Source organism: Saccopteryx leptura, chromosome 4 (genome assembly GCF_036850995.1).
Source record: "Saccopteryx leptura isolate mSacLep1 chromosome 4, mSacLep1_pri_phased_curated, whole genome shotgun sequence".
NCBI lineage: Eukaryota > Metazoa > Chordata > Mammalia > Chiroptera > Emballonuridae > Saccopteryx > Saccopteryx leptura.
The window spans coordinates 4,195,533-4,215,367 of NC_089506.1; the positions used below are offsets into that span (position 1 = coordinate 4,195,533).

Below are 19,835 nucleotides of genomic sequence, written 5' to 3' on the forward strand. Positions count from 1 at the left end.
CTGTGCGCTCCGGTTCCTGGTGCCGAAGTAAACGTCTCCTGGCACCTGGCTCCGGCTCATGCTTCCCCGTCGCCCCTGTCACTGTTGCTGGTAGATACGGCAGTGACGGTTGCAGGGACAGGAGAGAGATTCAGTAACAGACATCAGGAGAACAGGAACGGAGGGCGAAACTCCCCATTCTGTTATTTTTTTAAGTTGTAATCTTTGAAATTGTATTAACCAGTACTTTTTTCCTTGTAAAAGGTTTTACTGGTTTTAATACAACTGTTTGCTGTGTACGTGTGGTGTCCAGGCAGCCACTGGTTTCCAGGGTGGTGGCAGGGAGGGAGGCAGCGTGCAGCCCTCGCAGAGGTTCCGGTCCAGTGGGGGAGGCAGACGGGGAGCGTGCAGCCCTCACAGAGGTTCCGGTCCAATGGGGGAGGCAGATGGGGAGCCTGCAGCCCTCGCAGAGGTTCCGGTCCAGTGGGGGAGACAGATGGGGAGCGTGTAGCCCTCGGAGGGGTTCCGGTCCAGTGGGGGAGACAGACGGGGAGCATGCAGCCCTCATAGAGGTTCTGGTCCAGTGGGGAAGGTAGACGGGGAGCGTGCAGCCCTCGGAGAGGTTCCGGTCCAGTGGGGGAGGTAGACGGGGAGCGTGCAGCCCTCGGAGAGGTTCCGGTCCAGTGGGGGAGGCAGACGGGGAGCGTGCAGCCCTCGCAGAGGTTCCGGTCCAGTGGGGGAGGCAGACGGAGAGCGTGCAGCCCTCGCAGAGGTTCCGGTCCAGTGGGGGAGGCAGACGGGGAGCGTGCAGCCCTCGCAGAGGTTCCGGTCCAGTGGGGGAGGCAGACGGGGACCGTGCAGCCCTCGGAGAGGTTCCGGTCCAGTGGGGGAGACAGACGGGGACCGTGCAGCCCTCGGAGAGGTTCTGGTCCAGTGGGGGAGATAGACGGGGAGCGTGCAGCCCTCGGAGGGGTTCCGGTCCAGTGGGGGAGGCAGACGGGGAGCGTGCAGCCCTCGGAGAGGTTCCGGTCCAGTGGGGGAGGCAGACGGGGAGCGTGCAGCCCTCATAGAGGTTCCGGTCCAGTGGGGGAGGCAGACGGGGAGTGTGCAGCCTCGGAGGGGTTCCGGTCCAGTGGGGGAGCTAGACGGAGAGCGTGCAGCCCTCGGAGGGGTTCCGGTCCAGTGGGGGAGGCAGACGGGGAGCGTGCAGCTCTCGGAGAGGTTCCGGTCCAGTGGGGGAGGCAGACGGGGAGCGTGCAGCCCTCGCAGAGGTTCCGGTCCAGTGGGGGAAGGTAGACGGGGAGCGTGCAGCCCTCGCAGAGGTTCCGGTCCAGTGGGGGAGACAGACGGGGAGCGTGAGCACGACGTGGGGCCCTGAGCAATGCGTGATGGCAAAGGCCACATGGGTGTAGGCGGTCAGCAAGGGGGGAGGTGCTGCTCGGAGAGGTGACACGGGTCACAGACCTCGGTGTGGTGGAGGAGGGAGCCTGGGACTGCTGGAATTCTGTGTTCAAGTGTCCTGAGGCAGAAGGCGCTGGCTGGACAGTGCAGAGGCCAGCCCAGCAGCGACTCTGAGGCTGAGGGTAATCATTGCACTACTGACAGTTCAAGAAGTACACACGTGTATTCAGAAGAGCGTTGCTTGGCCCTCTTCCCCAGAACCTGCTGGTCTGTTCCCTGAAGGGAAGGTCTCCCTCTCCCTGAGATTAGACAAGTAGGAAGCTAAAGCCAAGATCCATATTCAAAGTCAGAGAATCCCAGAAACAGAGCTTACTCTTAATGCAAAACTCTGTAGAGATTTAAAATGAATTTACATATTTAAAATCCATTATTTTAGTTATGTCTATAATGATCATAAAGGAAAAGATGGTAAATCTTTTTTTTTTTTTTTTTTGGTGAGAGGAGGGGAGGCAGAAACAGACTTCTGCATGTGCCCTGACTGGGATCCACCCAGCATGCCCACCAGGGGGCGATGCTTTGCCCATCTGGGGCCCCTGCTTCGTTGCAACTGGAGCCATTTTTTAAGCACCTGAGGCAGAGTCCATGGAGCTGTCCTCAGTGCCCAGGGCCAACTCATTCCAATTGAGCCATGGCTGCAGGAGGAGAGGAGAGAAGCGAGAGGGGGAGGGGCAGAGAAGCAGATGGGTCCTTCTCCTGTGTGCCCTGTCTGGGAATCAAACCTGGGACATCCACACGCTGGGCCAACACTCTACCACTGAGCCAACCAGCCAGGGCCAGATGCCACATCTTTTGAAGATCTTGATTAGATTTTTGTTTTTATTTAACAAAGTGAACTTGATATTTGTCAGATAAATATTACCTGAGTTTTGCTTGTAACTTATGCATACCCAAAGTCCTAAAAGTGTATCTTTTACAGGGCTTTCTGTAGTCTTAAGATTTTATATTTTATGTTATTTTTAAATAATTCATTATTCAGCTTTTAAGGACTCAGCAGAAACTTTCTATTGGGATAATGTTAACACTTTGTATATGTGTTTTATATATGTTGAAATTACAGATTCTGTTTTGAGATGGGGGAAGGGAAGGGAGAGGAGAAGTATCAGCTCACTGTTCCACTTAGTTGTGCTATTGATTGCTTCCTGTATGTGCTTTGACTGGAGCTCGAAGCCATGGCCTCGGGTTGAGCTGGCATCCCCAAGACTGAGCCCGTGACCGCTGCGCTCCAGGATGCTCTGTCCACTGCACTACTGGCCGGGACAACACTACCGTATTTTTCGCTCCATAAGATGCACTTTTTCTCCCCTGAAAGTGAAAGAGAAAATGCCCTTGCTTCTTCCATTTGGAGTGAATGTTCACTTGTTTTTAGCTGCTGCGGGGCACTGCGCTGGTAAACATGTAGAATGAGTGCCAGCGGGGGTGTAATCATACCCATCACGGCAGCGTGCGGAACCCCGGCATCTGCTCAGTGACCTCCTGGTTCTGGTCTCCACAGTTGCATGCAGCGCAGGAGGGAAGGCCAGCGACGTTGTGTGGGCGCATTCATCTGGCATCATGCGGGCAGACGTGAGAGGCGCATGCAGCGGTGGAGGGTTGCGCTACAGCTGCTGGAGGTCTGCGTGAAGTGCTGACGTCACTTGTTGCCAGGCTAATAGCATTTCATTGGCTGGCCTGCAGATAGGAGAGGGTCCAAGGGTGTGAGGCGTATGCAGTAAGCTGGCAAGCCAGTGCGAGCACAGGCAAAGCTGCGGCAGACGGAGCAGGCTGTGCAGCTCATCTCCATCAGTTTATTCCAGCTGCAATCCAGGTAGTTTCCCTGTGTAGTGACATTAGAGTAAAAAATAACTGGACTTTCCCTAGTGCACAGCAGGGGGGTTCATGAGAAAGGCTGGATGGACGAAAATGGAGTGAGAGTGTGGACTGAAAAAGTTTGGTCCAAACGTCCTATAGGGCTTCTGAAAAATCTGCCCTATTAGTTAGTGCTTGACCAGTTTAGAGCACATATTAGTGAAACCACAAACACAAAAAAAACTAAAAAAGTGAAGACTCATTAGCTGTAATTCCTGGGGGTCTTACCAGCCAGTTGCAACCTCTCGATGTTTCCATCAGCAAACCGTTTAGTCTTTATGCGAGAAGAGTGGAACCAATGGATGGCTGCTGGTAATCATGATCGACCACCTGGACGAAGAAGAGACCCACTACCACTCAAGTTTGTGCATGGGTGAAAACATCATGGCAGTCAGGGAAGAATGTAACCGCTGATATGGTCAGTCAAAAAATGTGGCATTAGAAATGCCTTAGATGGCACTGAAGATGGTATCATATATGAAAATAGCGAAGAAAGTGATACCAGTGATTGTGAGCAACTGAGCTTCTTAAATTCTGACACTAGCGATGATGAGTTCCTGAGATTCCCGGACAACTAGAAGAGTATTTGAACATTAAAATCTCTTCTCATTTGTTAACAACAGTGCTAATGGTTGTTAATACTGTTGTTGAGTTTACATTGTTGAAATATTATTGTGGTATATTTTATTAAATATTTAACACACCGTTTGGTTCAGAATTTTTTTTTCTTATTTTCCTTTTTAAAACCCTTGGTGCATCTTATGGAGCGAAAAATACAGTAAGTATTCTTCAGTCAGTCTTCAGAAGCCTTTTTGGCCTTTGATATAGATGATCTATCGAGGGTTTTGTATGAAGAAATACTAACTGCTTAGTGCATTGTTATTGGCAGTAGCATTGTTCTTCTGTGTCTTGGCTGTAGGAAATGGGGGGCTGGAGGAGACACGGGGAAATGAGTTTTTTAGGGTTCCGCCCTTGGAAAAACTGACATAGACGTGTTACTTTTCATCTTAGAGCTCACAAGTGACAAACAGATCACATCCATGGCCTGCCCTGGGGGTCAGGGGTTCTCCAAAAGTGATGTTGAATGTAGGAGACAGTAAAGCATGGATGGAGAGAGAGAGAGAGAGAGAGAGAGATGACTGAGATAGATAATCTTACCTTCAAAATGAGTGGAAGTGAGGAATCTAGTACAACTAGATCTTAGAACAGACCGTCAGCTGCAGAATGCCCGCCCACCTGCACCTGGCCGGGGCTGTCCCTGGGGTTGGATGCCACCTGGGGTGAGGAAGGACAGGGAGGAACGTGAATAAAAGTCAGACACTGAAGCTTGCTGAGGAGAGAGTGTGGGTCTCCGGAGTGGTCCAGTACGAGGCTTATATAGGTGGTCCAGAACCTGACATTTTTAGGACCCAAGTTGCAGATAACGGTTTGAATTCGAGAAAATATTTCACCATTGTTCTGAATTTTCTTTTTACTTCTCTAGAACTGTTTTTTGAAAAAGTTAAAACTTTCCTTTTTTCCAGGTTTTAAAACTTTGTGTATTAAAAAACTGAACATTGCAATAATTAAAATCATTTTAGCAGCAGCAACAACAAAAAAGGCCCTCCGACTAAACTGCGTTTTCCAGCCTCTTCTTCACCAGTGTGCAAGTTTTCTGCCTGTTCCCAGCAGGCGGGTCGGCCAGGGGCAGAGGCAGGTGCGGCCCTCGGGCCGGCCTTCCCCTGATGCAAGCGCAGCGCAGCCGCTTGAACCCTTGTGGCCCGCGCCATCTTCCCAAGTTCAGCGGCTGACAAGTGCAGCGAGGCCCAGCCATGGACAGGAGAGTGCAGTGCGCGTGCGCCGAGCGGGCCTCTAACCCCGCCCCTCCTCCTGTCGGCATGGGCACGTGCTCCTGACCGCTTGCTCACGTGCTCTTGACGGGCCGCTGCCCGCGTGCTCCTGCCGGCTGACCCGCGTGCTCCTGCCGGCTGACCCACGTGCTCCTGACCGCTTGTTCACGTGCTCTTGACGGGCCGCTGCCCGCGTGCTCCTGCCGGCTGACCCGCGTGCTCCTGCCGGCTGACCCGCGTGCTCCTGCCCGCTGACCCGCGTGCTCCTGCCGGCTGACCCGCGTGCTCCTGCCCGCTGACCCGCGTGCTCCTGCCCGCTGACCCGCGTGCTCCTGCCGGCTGGCCCGCGTGCTCCTGCCGGCTGGCCCGCGTGCTCCTGCCGGCTGGCCCGCGTGCTCCTGCCCGCTGGCCCGCGTGCTCCTGCCCGCTGACCCGCGTGCTCCTGCCCGCTGACCCGCGTGCTCCTGCCCGCGACCCGCGTGCTCCTGCCGGCTGACCCGCGTGCTCCTGCCGGCTGACCCGCGTGCTCCTGCCCGCTGACCCGCGTGCTCCTGCCCGCGACCCGCGTGCTCCTGCCGGCTGGCCCGCGTGCTCCTGCCGGCTGACCCGCGTGCTCCTGCCCGCTGACCCGCGTGCTCCTGCCCGCGACCCGCGTGCTCCTGCCGGCTGGCCCGCGTGCTCCTGCCGGCTGACCCGCGTGCTCCTGCCGGCTGGCCCGCGTGCTCCTGCCGGCTGACCCGCGTGCTCCTGCCGGCTGCCCCGCGTGCTCCTGCCGGCTGCCCCGCGTGCTCCTGACCGCCGGTCCACCCCCGTTCCTCGCTCAGTGGCTTCTGTTGAAAACTGGACTCTCCCGCGTTTCTCTTCCCCATCTGGACTTCAGCATTGCTCAGCCCAGCCGGGCCGGGCCGGCCGCAGAGGAAGCGGGCCAGGTGCGCGGCCAGAGGAGTCGGGCCGCCCAGGGGCCGCCCGAGAGAAGAGTCGGGCCGCCAGGCTTCATTGTACTTTTACGGGAGCGGCCTGTTTCATCAGATGTGTCTGCAAAGCAGTCATTCCTGCGTGACAGGACTGTTAGTTTCTCCTGGTTCTTGTGTTATCCTTGCCTTTTGTTCGCTGTGGGTCTAGAGTGTTGGGCTGTGGGCGCCGGGAGAGGGCAGGTGCCTCTGCAGCGCCCGCCATCGTTCGGTGGTCGTTGATGAGAGCGTCCACCACTGAATGGGTGACGAGGGTGGGTGTTGGGTCAGCTGTGGCTGGACATGCGTGTCCTCTGGGCTGGGACCAGACAGGGGCGGCGTCTACTCTTGGTCCTCCTTCAGAGTAACAGCCCGTTCCGGCAGGAGGCAGATGGACTGTTTGGGGAGGAAAGAGAGCAGGAGCACGAATACACTCACATGTGGTGCAGGTGGCTCAGGGTCTGCACTGTCCAGTCTCTGATGAAGCCACTGGTCCCTGGGGCCGGGTCTTCATGGGTCTGCAGGGCAGGAGGCTGGTGACAGGTGGAGGTTGTGGGCAGTGGAATCTTCACATGTCGGTTGCCGAGCGAAACCTAGGGCCTCTGTACTGAAGACTTGATCACATGGACCCAACACAGAGATTCCTCCCATCCTCCAGCAGAGAACTGCCGTCCCTGGACGGCAGGGCTGGGACCATCCCACAGAAGTCACAGCATTGGGCTTGGAGTCGTGCGTGAGCTGCAAGCACCTGCTCTCGTGATCCGATGGGATACGGGAGTAGTACCTTGTCCCCTGACAGGCTCACGTGTTTCTGACCCCTGCGTCGGGTCAGTTGCATGGAACATTGGCGTGGACTCCAGGGGAGGACCAGATAGGCCTGAGAGAGCAGGAACTAGGCAGGGCTCGTATAAAAGGCTTAGGCCTTCACGGACCAGCATGCATGGATCAGGTTTGACTTTATTTTGGAATTTCAGTTTGCTTCAGTGGCATTGTTATTCAGTCTATGGGAGGTGCTAACTCATCTTCCATTCACTTGGGTTGTAGGTGTTAAAAACGGACCAGCAAGGTGTGGTGTTCCGGAAGGCCCTCGGAAAGGCTGTACGGACCACGTCGGGCCTCAGGAGGAAGCAAAGAAAGCAAGAACCCGAGAGGTGGGTGTGTGAAAGCGTGACGCATGCCACTGCGGCTGTGGCATAGGGGCCAACTCCAGGTGGATGAGACATGAAGAGTGTGTCCCCCTGTCCCGGACATGGAGAGTGGTCCCGGTCAGGACAGGGCTCCTGCAGGTGGGACAGGCTCTCTCCGCCCAGCGCTTCCCAGCGCGGCCCTTGCTTGTGAAGATGCTCAGGGCTCCTCCGAGCAGGGAGTGTTGGCTGTGCCGGAAAGTGTCCCTCTGTGATCTGAGCACACACGCAGTGGGTGGGAGGTGGAGAGCCCACTTTCATGAGGGAGAGGTCACACTGGGCCCTCAGCCCTGGGAGTGGCAGTGTTGGCTCTGGCCCTCGGGCAGGGTGCCCGCCCTTCCTGCGTCGCTCAGGAGCCAGCTGGTCTCTAACAAGGCACCAGCTCCTGTCACCGCAGGCTGATGGTAACCGTGGTAGGAGGCTTTAGAACTTTTGATTCTTCACCATCTACCCTGTGACTTAAACTTAAAGTGAGCCACTCCCTGTGTTGTGCTCAGTGTCTGTGGGGCGGGAAGTGTGATGTAGCTCAGCCTCGCCCAGGCGGTGGGGACACTGCCCAGGCACACGTCACAGGACAGGAGGGCGGCGGTGGCGGCAGAGAGGCAGCTGGCTCGGCTGCTCCGGCGAAGCAGCGGCAGCCTGTCTTCCTGGGCAAGCAGCACGCTCGTCCGTCCTACTGGCTGTGATTAGAGAAGCGCCAGGCTACACGGCTTTCACGGCCATCTGTCTTGGGCTGTGGGACCCCGGGCTTCTTCGCGAGCGGCCTCTGGCTCGTCGCAGGAGAAAGACGGAGCAGATCAGAAGGAAGGAAGCACGTTTCAGGGAGAACCGCAGAAATGCGGGGTGTCTTGTCAAGGCCCCCGCACGTGTGAGTAGCCTTAGGGCAACGTGTGCCGCTTCGACGGCAGCGGCCGTCCCCAAGTCTGTCCCCGGGCACAGGGGTGGCAGCGGCCGTCCCCAAGTCTGTCCCCGGGCGCAGGGGTGGCAGCGGCCGTCCCCAAGTCTGTCCCCGGGCACAGGGGTGGCAGCGGCCGTCCCCAAGTCTGTCCCCGGGCGCAGGGGTGGCAGCGGCCGTCCCCAAGTGTGTCCCCGGGGTGCAGGGGTGGCAGCGGCCGTCCCCAAGCCTGTCCCCGGGTGCAGGGGTGGCAGCGGCCGTCCCCAAGCCTGTCCCCGGGTGCAGGGGTGGCAGCGGCCGTCCCCAAGCCTGTCCCCGGGTGCAGGGGTGGCAGCGGCCGTCCCCAAGCCTGTCCCCGGGTGCAGGGGTGGCAGCGGCCGTCCCCAAGCCTGTCCCCGGGTGCAGGGGTGACAGCGGCCGTCCCCAAGTCTGTCCCCGGGTGCAGGGGTGGCAGCGGCCGTCCCCAAGTCTGTCCCCGGGTGCAGGGGTGTTGCCCTGCTCCCCCATGGTGTCTTGGCCGTCTGCCACAGTGCCCTCACGTGGACACTGCACCTCCTTCCCTGCACGGGGCCGCTGCTGAGCGCCACAGCCGTCCCTGCTGACGTCTGTCCTGTCGATGCCTGGCATCCTGCCTGCAGTTTTGTTTTTGTTTTTGTTTTTTGTATTTTTCTGAAGTGAGAAGCGGGAAGGCAGGCAGACAGACTCCCGCATGCGCCCGACCGGGATCCACCCGGTACACCCACCAGGGGGCTATGCTCTGCCCATCCGGGGCATTGCTCCATTGTGGCCAGAGCCATTCTAGTGCCTGAGATAGAGGCCACGGAGCCATCCTCAGTGCCTGGGCCAACTTTGCTCCAATGGAGCCTTGGCTGCGGGAGGGGAAGAGAGAGAAAGAGAGGAAGGAGAGGGGGAGGGGTGGAGAAGCAGATGGGCGCTTCTCCTGTGTGCCCTGACCAGGAATCGAACTTGGGACCTCCACACACCAGGTCAACGCTCAACCACTGAGCCAACCAACCAGGGCTTCTTTTGGAGAAAAGAGCCCAGGAAACAATGTTGAGCTACTCATTACCCTGACTGAGCACCAATTGTGAGGCGTGGCTTTCCTGTTTGCATATGTGGAGTTGGTGGCTCCCACACCTGGCCTTGCCTGGCTTCTCCCTGACAGTGGCCTTGACCTGGCGAGGCTCCTGGGTAAGAGACACACCTGGGTGGCCATGAGGGGCACAGGAGGTGGGGTCGCACCCGTTTGACCTAGGCCCACGTTCTGAGCATCGAGTGATGAGTGCTGCTCAGCCGTGTCGTAGAAGTGGGATTAATTGTCACAGTCATTAATTAAAAACCATCAGTATGTGCACATCTGCATACAGCTGGCATGTTCCGCAGCAAGGTAGTGTAATACATTGTGTGACTTGCTAAAATTCGTTTTAACTCTGGTTTTAAAACACCAGAAAATCTTTTCAACACTTTAGGAAAGCCCTTACTTGGAGTCTCAGAGAGAATGAAGGACCAGATACTCTGTGACATACAAGAATACTAATTTTAACAGTGTAATAAAAAGAAAGACACTACGCACCAGATGAAATGCTTAAACTTCTGCAAGGTTCTTAAATAGAAGACAGGTGCTGGATAGCAGTTTCTGTCTGCTCCAGCAGCCTCTCGCTCTCACCCTTCTACCAGGACCTGAGCCCGTGAGGTGCAGGCAGTGTGCTGTTCACCCTTTGATACTCCATGTGAAGAGCGTCACACGCACACAGCAGGTGCTCAGTAAACACTTGCTGAGTAAATGAGGGATGCACGAAGCTCCCATCTGCTTTTTGAGGGAACGTACCATTTGTGGTGCTTTTTACCATCACACAGTAATGTCATCATCATCATAATATACCTCGTTCCTTTCTGAGTGTCCTTCCTATACGTGTGAAATGGTCTCGTGTCAGAGAAAGAAAGGGTTTGCGTCGTTGCTAAAACGGTGACACGAGCCAGGCCACCCTGGTTCAGGTCGCCGCGCGGTGCGCTGGTCCCGCACGTGAGCTCGGAGATGGAACATGACAGGGAGGGTGACGCCCGCTACACGGGAGGCCGTCAGGAACGTGACGGGGAGGGTGACGCCCGCTACACGGGGCCGTCAGGAATGTGACAGGGAGGGTGACGCCCGCTCCACGGGGCCGTCAGGAACGTGCAGGGAGGGTGACGCCTGCTCCACGGGGCCGTCAGGAATATGACAGGGAGGGTGACGCCCGCTACACGGGGCCGTCAGGAACGTGACGGAGGGTGACGCCCGCTACACGGGGCCATCAGGAACATGACAGGGAGGGTGACGCCCGCTACACGGGGCCGTCAGGAACGTGACAGGGAGGGTGACGCCCGCTACACGGGGGCCATCAGCAACGTGCAGGGAGGGTGACGCCCGCTCCACGGGGCCGTCAGGAATGCTCGCCGTTTTCCCAGCACGGACGTGGGGGAGAGTCGTGTCCGGGTCTGGCTGTCCTTGTTCACAGCAGCAACCCCATGTTCACTGGCTCGGTCGCTGCCGGCCTGCTTCCCCGCCCCTGGAGACCGCCATGTGCCCGCACATAAGGGACCCCGGAAGCCCAGGATGCCGCAGACCAGTGGGCTGTGTAGCGCCGTCCTGCCGGGGCTGGAGCAGGGTCTCTGGCTGTAGGGGGTATTTCTGAAAAGCTCCCCCTGTGGTCCTGAAATGAGGGTCCTCTCCCAGGGGAGAACCTGAGATGGAGAGGTCAGGTGGAGCCTGAAGTGACCCGTCACCTCGCCCAGGACGGGGAGGCCTGGGTTTGTAGTTGGTGACCCCTGCTTTGCTGGTCGTCTTCTCGGTGTCTTCTCCTCGGATGTGTTAGAACCGTGTGAAGTCGCTGCGGTCTGCGGGAGGATGGAGCTGTGTGTGACGTGCTGCCTGCTACTGGTACTGCTCTCCTCGGATGTGTTAGAACCGTGTGAAGTCGCTGCCGTCTGCGGGAGGATGGAGCTGTGTGTGACGCGCTGCCTGCTACTGGTACTGCTCTCCTCGGATGTGTTAGAACCGTGTGAAATCGCTGCGGTCTGCGGGAGGATGGAGCTGTGTGTGACGCGCTGCCTGCTACTGGTACTGCTCTCCTCAGATGTGTTAGAACCGTGTGAAATCGCTGTGGTCTGCGGGAGGATGGAGCTGTGTGTGACGCGCTGCCTGCTACTGGTACTGCTCTCCTCGGATGTGTTAGAACCGTGTGAAATCGCTGCGGTCTGCGGGAGGATGGAGCTGTGTGTGACGCGCTGCCTGCTACTGGTACTGCTCTCAGATGTGTTAGAACCGTGTGAAGTCGCTGCGGTCTGCGGGAGGATGGAGCTGTGTGTGACGTGCTGCCTGTTACTGGTACTGCTCTTGGATGGGTTAGAACCGTGTGAAATCGCTGCGGTCTGCGGGAGGATGGAGCTGTGTGTGACGCGCTGCCTGCTACTGGTACTGCTCTCCTCGGATGTGTTAGAACCGTGTGAAATCGCTGCGGTCTGCGGGAGGAGGAGCTGTGTGTGACGTGCTGCCTGCTACTGGTACTGCTCTCGGATGTGTTAGAACCGTGTGAAGTCGCTGCGGTCTGCGGGAGGAGGAGCTGTGTGTGACGTGCTGCCTGCCACTGGTACTGCTCTCTGATGTGTTAGAACATCTGAAATCGCTGTGGTCTGCGGGAGGAGGAGCTGTGTGTGACGTGCTGCCTGCTACTGGTACTGCTCTCTGATGTGTTAGAACCGTGTGAAGTCGCTGCGGTCTGCGGGAGGATGGAGCTGTGTGTGACGCGCTGCCTGCTACTGGTACTGCTCTCCTCAGATGTGTTAGAACCGTGTGAAGTCGCTGCGGTCTGCGGGAGGATGGAGCTGTGTGTGACGCGCTGCCTGCTACTGGTACTGCTCTCCTCGGATGTGTTAGAACCGTGTGAAATCGCTGCGGCCTGCGGGAGGATGGAGCTGTGTGTGACGCGCTGCCTGCTACTGGTACTGCTCTCCTCAGATGTGTTAGAACCGTGTGAAATCGCTGTGGTCTGCGGGAGGATGGAGCTGTGTGTGACGCGCTGCCTGCTACTGGTACTGCTCTCCTCGGATGTGTTAGAACCGTGTGAAATCGCTGCGGTCTGCGGGAGGATGGAGCTGTGTGTGACGCGCTGCCTGCTACTGGTACTGCTCTCCTCGGATGTGTTAGAACCGTGTGAAATCACTGCGGTCTGCGGGAGGATGGAGCTGTGTGTGACGTGCTGCCTGCTCTCTGATGTGTTAGAACCGTGTGAAGTCGCTGCGGTCTGCGGGAGGATGGAGCTGTGTGTGACGCGCTGCCTGCTACTGGTACTGCTCTCTGATGTGTTAGAACCGTGTGAAGTCGCTGCGGTCTGCGGGAGGATGGAGCTGTGTGTGACGTGCTGCCTGCTACTGGTACTGCTCTCGGATGTGTTAGAACCGTGTGAAGTCGCTGCGGTCTGCGGGAGGATGGAGCTGTGTGTGACGCGCTGCCTGCTACTGGTACTGCTCTCTGATGTGTTAGAACATCTGAAATCGCTGTGGTCTGCGGGAGGATGGAGCTGTGTGTGACGTGCTGCCTGCTACTGGTACTGCTCTCCTCGGATGTGTTAGAACCGTGTGAAGTCGCTGCGGTCTGCGGGAGGATGGAGCTGTGTGTGACGTGCTGCCTGCTACTGGTACTGCTCTCTGATGTGTTAGAACCGTGTGAAGTCGCTGCGGTCTGCGGGAGGATGGAGCTGTGTGTGACGCGCTGCCTGCTACTGGTACTGCTCTCTGATGTGTTAGAACCGTGTGAAATCGCTGCGGTCTGCGGGAGGATGGAGCTGTGTGTGACGTGCTGCCTGCTACTGGTACTTCTCTCCTCGGATGTGTTAGAACCGTGTGAAATCGCTGCGGTCTGCGGGAGGATGGAGCTGTGTGTGACGCGCTGCCTGCTACTGGTACTGCTCTCTGATGTGTTAGAACCGTGTGAAATCGCTGCGGTCTGCGGGAGGATGGAGCTGTGTGTGACGTGCTGCCTGCTACTGGTACTGCTCTCCTCGGATGTGTTAGAACCGTCTGAAGTCCCTGCGGTCTGCGGGAGGATGGAGCTGTGTGTGACGCGCTGCCTGCTACTGGTACTGCTCTCCTCGGATGTGTTAGAACCGTGTGAAGTCGCTGCGGTCTGCGGGAGGATGGAGCTGTGTGTGACGCGCTGCCTGCTACTGGTACTGCTCTCTGATGTGTTAGAACCGTGTGAAATCGCTGTGGTCTGCGGGAGGAGGAGCTGTGTGTGACGTGCTGCCTGCCACTGGTACTGCTCTCCTCGGATGTGTTAGAACCGTGTGAAATCGCTGCGGTCTGCGGGAGGATGGAGCTGTGTGTGACGTGCTGCCTGCTCTCTGATGTGTTAGAACCGTGTGAAGTCGCTGCGGTCTGCGGGAGGATGGAGCTGTGTGTGACGCGCTGCCTGCTACTGGTACTGCTCTCCTCGGATGTGTTAGAACCGTGTGAAATCGCTGCGGTCTGCGGGAGGATGGAGCTGTGTGTGACGTGCTGCCTGCTACTGGTACTGCTCTCCTCGGATGTGTTAGAACCGTCTGAAGTCCCTGCGGTCTGCGGGAGGATGGAGCTGTGTGTGACGCGCTGCCTGCTACTGGTACTGCTCTCGGATGTGTTAGAACCGTGTGAAATCGCTGCGGTCTGCGGGAGGAGGAGCTGTGTGTGACGTGCTGCCTGTTACTGGTACTGCTCTCGGATGCGTTAGAACATCTGAAATCGCTGCGGTCTGCGGGAGGATGGAGCTGTGTGTGACGTGCTGCCTGCTACTGGTACTGCTCTCCTCGGATGTGTTAGAACCGTGTGAAGTCGCTGCGGTCTGCGGGAGGATGGAGCTGTGTGTGACGTGCTGCCTGCTACTGGTACTGCTCTCCTCGGATGTGTTAGAACCGTGTGAAATCGCTGCGGTCTGCGGGAGGATGGAGCTGTGTGTGACGTGCTGCCTGCCACTGGTACTGCTCTCCTCGGATGTGTTAGAACCGTGTGAAATCGCTGCGGTCTGCGGGAGGATGGAGCTGTGTGTGACGTGCTGCCTGCCACTGGTACTGCTCTCCTCGGATGTGTTAGAACCGTGTGAAGTCGCTGCGGTCTGCGGGAGGATGGAGCTGTGTGTGACGCGCTGCCTGCTACTGGTACTGCTCTCTGATGTGTTAGAACCATGTGAAATCGCTGCGGTCTGCAGGAGGATGGAGCTGTGTGTGACGTGCTGCCTGCTACTGGTACTGCTCTCTGATGTGTTAGAACCGTGTGAAATCGCTGCGGTCTGCAGGAGGATGGAGCTGTGTGTGACGCGCTGCCTGCTACTGGTACTGCTCTCTGATGTGTTAGAACATCTGAAATCGCTGTGGTCTGCGGGAGGAGGAGCTGTGTGTGACGCGCTGCCTGCTACTGGTACTGCTCTCTGATGTGTTAGAACATCTGAAATCGCTGTGGTCTGCGGGAGGATGGAGCTGTGTGTGACGTGCTGCCTGCTACTGGTACTGCTCTCCTCAGATGTGTTAGAACCGTGTGAAATCGCTGCGGTCTGCGGGAGGATGGAGCTGTGTGTGACGCGCTGCCTGCTACTGGTACTGCTCTCTGATGTGTTAGAACATCTGAAGTCGCTGTGGTCTGCGGGAGGATGAGCTGTGTGTGACGCGCTGCCTGCTACTGGTACTGCTCTCTGATGTGTTAGAACATCTGAAGTCGCTGTGGTCTGCGGGAGGATGGAGCTGTGTGTGACGTGCTGCCTGCCACTGGTACTGCTCTCCTCGGATGTGTTAGAACCGTGTGAAATCGCTGCGGTCTGCGGGAGGATGGAGCTGTGTGTGACGTGCTGCCTGCCACTGGTACTGCTCTCGGATGTGTTAGAACCGTGTGAAATCGCTGCGGTCTGCGGGAGGAGGAGCTGTGTGTGATGCGCTGCCTGCTACTGGTACTGCTCTCCTCGGATGTGTTAGAACCGTGTGAAATCGCTGCGGTCTGCAGGAGGATGGAGCTGTGTGTGACGTGCTGCCTGCTACTGGTACTGCTCTCTGATGTGTTAGAACCGTGTGAAATCGCTGCGGTCTGCAGGAGGATGGAGCTGTGTTTGACGCACTGCCTGCTACTGGTACTGCTCTCCTCCGATGTGTTAGAACATCTGAAATCGCTGTGGTCGGCGGGAGGGTGCGAGCTGTGTGTGACGTGCTGCCTGCTACTGGTACTGCTCTCGGATGTGTTAGAACCGTGTGAAATCGCTGCGGTCTGCGGGAGGATGGAGCTGTGTGTGACGTGCTGCCTGCTACTGGTACTGCTCTCTGATGTGTTAGAACATCTGAAATCGCTGTGGTCTGCGGGAGGAGGAGCTGTGTGTGACGCGCTGCCTGCTACTGGTACTGCTCTGATGTGTTAGAACATCTGAAATCGCTGTGGTCTGCGGGAGGATGGAGCTGTGTGTGACGTGCTGCCTGCTACTGGTACTGCTCTCCTCAGATGTGTTAGAACCGTGTGAAATCGCTGCGGTCTGCGGGAGGATGGAGCTGTGTGTGACGCGCTGCCTGCTACTGGTACTGCTCTCTGATGTGTTAGAACATCTGAAATCGCTGCGGTCTGCGGGAGGATGGAGCTGTGTGTGACGTGCTGCCTGCCACTGGTACTGCTCTCCTCGGATGTGTTAGAACCGTGTGAAATCGCTGCGGTCTGCGGGAGGATGGAGCTGTGTGTGACGCGCTGCCTGCCACTGGTACTGCTCTCCTCGGATGTGTTAGAACCGTGTGAAGTCGCTGCGGTCTGCGGGAGGATGGAGCTGTGTGTGACGCGCTGCCTGCTACTGGTACTGCTCTCCTCGGATGTGTTAGAACCGTGTGAAATCGCTGCGGTCTGCGGGAGGAGGAGCTGTGTGTGACGCGCTGCCTGCTACTGGTACTGCTCTCTGATGTGTTAGAACCGTGTGAAATCGCTGCGGTCTGCGGGAGGATGGAGCTGTGTGTGACGCGCTGCCTGCTACTGGTACTGCTCTCGGATGTGTTAGAACCGTGTGAAATCGCTGCGGTCTGCGGGAGGATGGAGCTGTGTGTGACGTGCTGCCTGCTACTGGTACTGCTCTCGGATGTGTTAGAACCGTGTGAAATCGCTGCGGTCTGCGGGAGGATGGAGCTGTGTGTGACGTGCTGCCTGCTACTGGTACTGCTCTCGGATGTGTTAGAACCGTCTGAAATCGCTGCGGTCTGCGGGAGGATGGAGCTGTGTGTGACGCGCTGCCTGCCACTGGTACTGCTCTCTGATGTGTTAGAACCGTGTGAAATCGCTGCGGTCTGCGGGAGGATGGAGCTGTGTGTGACGCGCTGCCTGCTACTGGTACTGCTCTCGGATGTGTTAGAACCGTGTGAAATCGCTGCGGTCTGCGGGAGGATGGAGCTGTGTGTGACGTGCTGCCTGCTACTGGTACTGCTCTCCTCGGATGTGTTAGAACCGTGTGAAATCGCTGTGGTCTGCGGGAGGAGGAGCTGTGTGTGACGTGCTGCCTGCTACTGGTACTGCTCTCTGATGTGTTAGAACCGTGTGAAATCGCTGCGGTCTGCGGGAGGATGGAGCTGTGTGTGACGCGCTGCCTGCTACTGGTACTGCTCTCTGATGTGTTAGAACATCTGAAATCGCTGTGGTCTGCGGGAGGATGGAGCTGTGTGTGACGTGCTGCCTGCCACTGGTACTGCTCTCCTCGGATGTGTTAGAACCGTGTGAAATCGCTGCGGTCTGCGGGAGGATGGAGCTGTGTGTGACGTGCTGCCTGCCACTGGTACTGCTCTCGGATGTGTTAGAACCGTGTGAAATCGCTGCGGTCTGCAGGAGGATGGAGCTGTGTGTGACGTGCTGCCTGCTACTGGTACTGCTCTCTGATGTGTTAGAACCGTGTGAAATCGCTGTGGTCTGCAGGAGGATGGAGCTGTGTGTGACGTGCTGCCTGCTACTGGTACTGCTCTCGGATGTGTTAGAACATCTGAAATCGCTGCAGTCTGCGGGAGGATGGAGCTGTGTGTGACGTGCTGCCTGCCACTGGTACTGCTATCCTCGGATGTGTTAGAACCGTGTGAAATCGCTGCGGTCTGCGGGAGGATGGAGCTGTGTGTGACGTGCTGCCTGCCACTGGTACTGCTCTCGGATGTGTTAGAACCGTGTGAAATCGCTGCGGTCTGCGGGAGGATGGAGCTGTGTGTGACCCGCTGCCTGCTACTGGTACTGCTCTCCTCGGATGTGTTAGAACCGTGTGAAATCGCTGCGGTCTGCAGGAGGATGGAGCTGTGTGTGACGTGCTGCCTGTTACTGGTACTGCTCTCGGATGTGTTAGAACATCTGAAATCGCTGCGGTCTGCGGGAGGATGGAGCTGTGTGTGACGTGCTGCCTGCCACTGGTACTGCTCTCCTCGGATGTGTTAGAACCGTGTGAAATCGCTGCGGTCTGCGGGAGGATGGAGCTGTGTGTGACGTGCTGCCTGCCACTGGTACTGCTCTCGGATGTGTTAGAACCGTGTGAAATCGCTGCGGTCTGCGGGGGGATGGAGCTGTGTGTGACCCGCTGCCTGCTACTGGTACTGCTCTCCTCGGATGTGTTAGAACCGTGTGAAATCGCTGCGGTCTGCAGGAGGATGGAGCTGTGTGTGACGTGCTGCCTGCTACTGGTACTGCTCTCTGATGTGTTAGAACCGTGTGAAGTCGCTGCGGTCTGCGGGAGGATGGAGCTGTGTGTGACGCGCTGCCTGCTACTGGTACTGCTCTCTGATGTGTTAGAACCGTGTGAAATCGCTGCGGTCTGCAGGAGGATGGAGCTGTGTGTGACGCGCTGCCTGCTACTGGTACTGCTCTCTGATGTGTTAGAACATCTGAAATCGCTGTGGTCTGCGGGAGGATGGAGCTGTGTGTGACGTGCTGCCTGCTACTGGTACTGCTCTCCTCCGATGTGTTAGAACCGTGTGAAGTCGCTGCGGTCTGCGGGAGGATGGAGCTGTGTGTGACGTGCTGCCTGCTACTGGTACTGCTCTCGGATGTGTTAGAACCGTGTGAAATCGCTGCGGTCTGCGGGAATATGGAACTGTGTGTGACGTGCTGCCTGCTACTGGTACTGCTCTCTGATGTGTTAGAACCGTGTGAAATCGCTGCGGTCTGCGGGAGGATGGAGCTGTGTGTGACGCGCTGCCTGCTACTGGTACTGCTCTCCTCGGATGTGTTAGAACCGTGTGAAGTCGCTGCGGTCTGCGGGAGGATGGAGCTGTGTGTGACGTGCTGCCTGCTACTGGTACTGCTCTCTGATGTGTTAGAACCGTGTGAAATCGCTGCGGTCTGCGGAAGGGTGCGAGCTGTGTGTGACGTGCTGCCTGCTACTGGTACTGCTCTCTGATGTGTTAGAACCGTGTGAAATCGCTGCGGTCTCCGGGAGGATGGAGCTGTGTGTGACGCGCTGCCTGCTACTGGTACTGCTCTCTGATGTGTTAGAACATCTGAAATCGCTGTGGTCTGCGGGAGGATGGAGCTGTGTGTGACGTGCTGCCTGCTACTGGTACTGCTCTCCTCCGATGTGTTAGAACCGTGTGAAGTCGCTGCGGTCTGCAGGAGGATGGAGCTGTGTGTGACCCGCTGCCTGCTACTGGTACTGCTCTCCTCGGATGTGTTAGAACCGTGTGAAATCGCTGCGGTCTGCAGGAGGATGGAGCTGTGTGTGACGCGCTGCCTGCTACTGGTACTGCTCTCCTCGGATGTGTTAGAACCGTGTGAAGTCGCTGCGGTCTGCGGGAGGATGGAGCTGTGTGTGACGTGCTGCCTGCTACTGGTACTGCTCTCTGATGTGTTAGAACCGTGTGAAATCGCTGCGGTCTGCGGAAGGGTGCGAGCTGTGTGTGACGTGCTGCCTGCTACTGGTACTGCTCTCTGATGTGTTAGAACCGTGTGAAATCGCTGCGGTCTCCGGGAGGATGGAGCTGTGTGTGACGCGCTGCCTGCTACTGGTACTGCTCTCTGATGTGTTAGAACCGTGTGAAATCGCTGCGGTCTGCGGGAGGATGGAGCTGTGTGTGACGTGCTGCCTGCTACTGGTACTGCTCTCCTCGGATGTGTTAGAACCATGTGAAGTCGCTGCGGTCTGCGGGAGGATGGAGCTGTGTGTGACGCGCTGCCTGCTACTGGTACTGCTGACGGCAGCCACTCCCTCCCACTGTGGCCTCCTTGTGATTGAGTTTCCTATTTTGCTGACACACAGAGATGCTGAGAGCATATTTCAGGAGCTCCAGCTGTGCGTGGACCGAGGGGCAGTAGAGGTGGAACTACAGCTCATTTGGTTTGGTTTCTCCTAAGAGGAGCCTTGCAGGGCAGGAGACGGGAGGTACCAGCGGTGGAAGGAAGAGAAATCCCGAGGTAGGCGAGGACTCGGGAGGCCTGGCACGAGGACAGTGCGCACAGGCCAGCGAGGGTCTCGGGAGAGGGAGCGGGGCTGGGACCAGGTAGAAGCCTTCTAGAGTAAAGAAAATAGAGTATTTGAGCCCTTTATTAACCCTTTGAGTAGCACGGACATTCATGTACGTCCTCAAAGGCTTAACAAGAAACGCACTACTCAGAGGGTTAAAACTTTGATGATTCTCCCTGATGTCTTCTCTCCTCTGCAAGGTCCTGAATGGGTGCTTTGTGGGGGTGCTAATATCTCCCAAACGTG

General features: G+C 57.4%; 1 protein-coding gene across 5 annotated transcripts in view; it reads left to right on the forward strand.

The window, feature by feature from the left end:
* Nucleotides 1-19,835, forward strand: part of MCPH1 (microcephalin 1) — a 216,165-nt gene that overhangs the window by 40,113 nt on the left and 156,217 nt on the right. For all 5 annotated transcript variants that reach the window (XM_066380077.1, XM_066380079.1, XM_066380080.1 and 2 more), the window contains exon 9: nt 7,109-7,215. In XM_066380077.1, coding sequence (XP_066236174.1) covers nt 7,109-7,215 — 107 coding nt within the window. The remainder of the gene's footprint in view (nt 1-7,108; nt 7,216-19,835) is intronic.